Genomic DNA, 4,734 nt, shown 5'->3' with positions numbered 1-4,734 from the left:
AATGTGTTGGTATTGGGAATGTGTTGGTATTGGGAATGTGTTGGTATTGGGAATGTGTTGGTATTGGGAATGTGTTGGTATTGGGAATGTGTTGGTATTGGGAATGTGTTGGTATTGGGAATGTGTTGGTATTGGGAATGTGTTGGTATTGGGAATGTGTTGGTATTGGGAATGTGTTGGTATTGGGAATGTGTTGGTATTGGGAATGTGTTGGTATTGGGAATGTGCAGTTGAGCACCCCAAAAACTAAACATAATCATCAAACTTCTGGCCGAGTTTACGCCCCAAGAACAAAACATTGCGGGGCTTCGGTGACGATTCGGGGAACAGTGGTGTTCTATTGGCCCTCTGGTTAATCTCAAAGGTTGCATTACTGGCAAGGGTAATTGGACTGTTTTGGCTGATCAGATCTATCCCAAAGTACATCATTTTTTTCCCCAGAGGCGATGCTCTGTTCGAATGTGACGGGACTCTGTTCACACAGCTCGCGTCATCCAGGAATGGTTCTGTGAACACAAGGATGAATTTTCGAATCTGTCATGACCACTACAATCATGAAACCTCAGTATTATTGAGCCCTTATGATCAACTTTGGACAGAAGGGTGCGTGATCGCTACCCACCTCCGTTACCATTAGCTGAACTTGCCATCGTTTTGCAGGGAGAACGGTATAAGGTTTTCTTGAAAACCATATAAGTCTGTGTCCATCTCTTCCGAGGAGACGGGAAGTTGTATGACCGTCAATGGTTCTCCTGCACCGTATGAAGGATGGTAATCGGTTGACTTTTTCCGCATTTTTGTCCACTATCTGTATATGTGATTCAATGGATAACATAGCAAATTGGATGAGACGCTTTCCCGAAGATTTTGATGTGTATGGGAAGAGCCGGCCGGAGTGGCCGAGTGGTTCTATGCGGTACAGTCTGGAGCCGCGCGACCACTACGGTCGCTGGTTCGAATCCTGCCTTGGGCATGGATGTGTGTGATGTCCTTAGGTTGGTTAGGTTTAATTAGTTCTAAGTTCGAGGTTATTTATGACCTCAGCAGTTAAGTCCGATAGTGCTCAGAGCCATTTGAACCCATACATTTTGTATGGGAAGATACAGCGAACTGCAGGAAGACCTAAAAGTATCAACGACTCGGACAGGGAAGGGAAATTAACCCTGAACGTAAATACATGTAGCGTAATGCTCATAAACAGTATTACACTATTGGCAGTTATCACTATAAACAGTGACAACTGTAAAATACGTGGGAGTAAGTGTTGCAATGACCACATAAAACAAACAGCAAGATAAGCAGTTGCCATGCTGGTACTTAGTGGGAGAATTTTAAAGGAACCTCGTTCACCCACGAAAGAAGTGGCTTCGTTCGACCGATTCTTGAGTATTGCTGGGGACCCTTAGCCGGAAGAATTTATACAAGCAGTCCAGAAGAACCATCGAAGAGCGGCGCGTTCTGTTCCTGGTTAATCTAGTAAGCACAAGAGCGTTACTGAAATGCTCAACCAGCTCGATTAGTAGACGTCAACAGTGAGGAGTTGCCATCTCCGAGTAGTGTCCTGTCAAGTTTCTGAACAGGTCAAAAAAGAATCGGTCACAATATTACTAGCTTTTGCAGTCTTCTCAGGATATGACCACGACGAGAAAATAGTAGAAATTTAAGCTTACACGGAGGCTTATCCATAGTAGTTCTTCCTGCTCGATGTTCGCAAATGGAACAAAGAAATTAGTGAATGACGATTATATCAGAATAACGCTCCGCCACGCACCCCAAGGAAGTAGATGCAGTATAGGTGAACGTTGAGGTGGAAGCAGTAAGCCTTCTGTTTGTGGCTGCTGCAGAAGTAGGAGTGCAATGCAACTTGCACAACACACCTCAGGTAACCTTTATAGTTTCTGCGGGAGAAAGTACATGTGCTCTACCGAAACGGCTGGCAGAGGTAACTGAAGAAAGGAGGAAACTCGATCCGGTTCGGCATCTGAACCTAGGTTCTTGGGGTCCGGAGCCAAACAGTAGACTGCTTTCATTTTTTATGTAGTTACTCTTCACATAAATCACACTGACTCCAAGGAGACAAAGGAAACGGAACTACGTACTCATGCTTCCTAGCATGCGCAATACGACTGTCAGATTAGGTCCATACTCTGCACCAAAGGAAGCGCGATTTACGCGAGAATGGTGCCTGTTAAAGAGAGACGTACAAACATAGCTACAAAGATTGTCGAAAGGAATAAAAAGGTAAGAAAGGAAGTACGCTCGTACTGTTGCTTCTCCAAAATACTGTCCACAGCGTAAAATTTTGAGGTATTACTTATATGATAAATTGAAAGCTCACAAGAAGTTAACGAAAATTACGTACCTTACCGTGTTCATTAGTTCAGTTTTGGCAGCATTACTGCGTTTTGTGTAAGTGATTCGCCCCCTCGTTTAACCTCGTCGTCACTCGTGAAAACATCCCCCCTCTCTTTCTTTCCTTTTTCCATTTTTTATTTTTTCTTTCCTTTTTCCATTTTTTATTTTTTCTTTCCGTTTTCCATTTTTTATTTTTTCTTTCCGTTTTCCATTTTTTATTTTTTCTTTCCGTTTTCCATTTTTTATTTTTTATCTCCTTTTTCCATTTTTTATTTTTTATCTCCTTTTTCCATTTTTTATTTTTTATCTCCTTTTTCCATTTTTTATTTTTTATCTCCTTTTTCCATTTTTTATTTTTTCTTTCCTTTTTCCATTTTTTATTTTTTCTTTCCTTTTTCCATTTTTTATTTTTTCTTTCCTTTTTCCATTCTTTCTTTTTTCCTTTTCTTTTCTTTCCTTTTCCTTTTCTTTCCTTTTTCTTTTCTTTCCTTTTTCTTTTCTTTCCTTTTTCTTTTCTTTCCTTTTTCTTTTCTTTCCTTTTTCTTTTCTTTCCTTTTTCTTTTCTTTCCTTTTTTCTTTTCTTTCCTTTTTTCTTTTCTTTCCTTTTTTCTTTTCTTTCCTTTTTTCTTTTCTTTCCTTTTTTCTTTTCTTTCCTTTTTTCTTTTCTTTCCTTTTTTCTTTTCTTTCTTTTTTTTCTTTTTTTTCTTTTCTTTCTTTTTTTTCTTTTCTTTCTTTTTTTTCTTTTCTTTCTTTTTTTTCTTTTCTTTCTTTTTTTTCTTTTCTTTCTTTTTTTTCTTTTCTTTCTTTTTTTTCTTTTCTTTCTTTTTTTTCTTTTTTTCTTTTTTTTCTTTTTTTTCTTTTCTTTCTTTTTTTTCTTTTCTTTCTTTTTTTTCTTTTCTTTCTTTTTTTTCTTTTCTTTCTTTTTTCCATTTTCTTTCTTTTTTTCTTTCATTTTTCCATTTTCTTTCTTTTTTTCTTTCATTTTTCCATTTTCTTTCTTTTTTTCTTTCATTTTTCCATTTTCTTTCTTTTTTTCTTTCATTTTTCCATTTTCTTTCTTTTTTTCTTTCATTTTTCCATTCTTTCTTATCTCCAGCCATCCTTAGAAGAAAGGAGCTCCATTGCCATTTCGCTGTAAGCAGAGTTCACTGTATTACTGTCATGCCCGGCATTTCAAATCCTAAGGGACTGAACTGCATAGGTCATCGGTCCCTAGACTTACAGACCACTTAAACTAACTTAAACAAGCTTAAGCTAAGAAAAACACACACACACACACACACACACACACACACACACACACACACACACACACACACACACACACACACACACACACACACACACACGCGCGCGCGCGGAGACAAAGAAAACAAACTTAAGTTAAGAAACTTGGCTACGGAGATTGTCTAGAGGACCAACGGAGGACTCGAACCTCCGGCGTGAGTGGGCGCGCAGCCCGTGACAGGAGGCTTCAAACCGCGCGACATTTAAAATCGTTGGCGAACGGTAGTAGGGGCAAGGGACATCCTAAGAAGAATTCTAAAGATTCTACTCTTTGGGAGTCGTGCTGTATGTAGTATTAGGTCATACGTATGTCTGTCTTTTGCAATTCACGTCTCCAACAATTCAAATATCCCTATTTTTCTTCGTTCTTTCGTTTAAGTGTCGTGGTCGACACAGAAGTCGTTATATAGTCGGAATAACCCCGCAGGACGAGGATGGCGAAGCGATTCTCCGGTGACATACATTCGCATCGTCAACTCGTTGTTTGATGAAGGTGGAGGGCAGGTACCGGCCTTGTCTTCGTTGGCGCAACCATGTTGACATTCACATCGAGTGAGTAAGACCGGTGTGTATGTCACTCCACGTCTGCGTTCTGTGTTTCCTGCACAGCACGCAGCCATCATGCGCCGTAGCCGAAGGTTCTGCTGCGTTAACAGTGTTCTTGATTATACAGCCGAAAAATAAAAGAGCACTTAACTAAATTCTAGGTATTGCCCCGAATTGTCAGTATACTGAAAATGGACCAACTATCGACATCAAGGTGCGTAGAGATTTAGAACTCAGGTGGACAAGGAATGAGTAAGGATACAGCCTCGGGTTTTATTGAAATAAGCATCCTGTTAGTTGCCTGAACTAATGTCAGAGAAATAACAGAGAATCGGAATTAGAATGACAGGATGGGTATTTAACCATCACTCCTAAATGAGAATTCTGTGGAGGTGTACTGTGTCACTACAAGTAACTAATATTTTGTACAGCAGTTTCATTAAGACTCCAAAGTAGATCTGGGACGAGCACTACGAAATTTTTAGGAATGTAAGTGACACTCTGTCAGCGAACCATTTACGGTTCAGTGTCAGAGTTGGTATGGTT

At 39.6% G+C, this 4,734-nt stretch overlaps 1 protein-coding gene across 1 annotated transcript; it reads right to left on the bottom strand.

The window, feature by feature from the left end:
• Positions 1-2,759: 2,759 nt before the first annotated feature.
• On the bottom strand, positions 2,760-3,455 carry LOC126413090 (uncharacterized). Its single transcript, XM_050082985.1, has one exon. It carries the CDS (start codon positions 3,453-3,455, stop codon positions 2,760-2,762), a length of 696 nt encoding a protein of 231 aa, XP_049938942.1.
• Positions 3,456-4,734: the final 1,279 nt, after the last annotated feature.

This window comes from Schistocerca serialis, chromosome 7 (assembly GCF_023864345.2).
Source record: "Schistocerca serialis cubense isolate TAMUIC-IGC-003099 chromosome 7, iqSchSeri2.2, whole genome shotgun sequence".
NCBI classification, from domain to species: Eukaryota; Metazoa; Arthropoda; class Insecta; order Orthoptera; family Acrididae; genus Schistocerca; species Schistocerca serialis.
Note: the sequence above shows the minus strand (reverse complement) of the source record. Positions and strands in the feature narration are given on the sequence as shown.

Excerpts from the sequence above, each read along its gene's own strand:
- LOC126413090 (XM_050082985.1), bottom strand. The coding sequence starts at position 3,455 with ATGGCTGGAGATAAGAAAGAATGGAAAAATGAAAGAAAAAAAGAAAGA.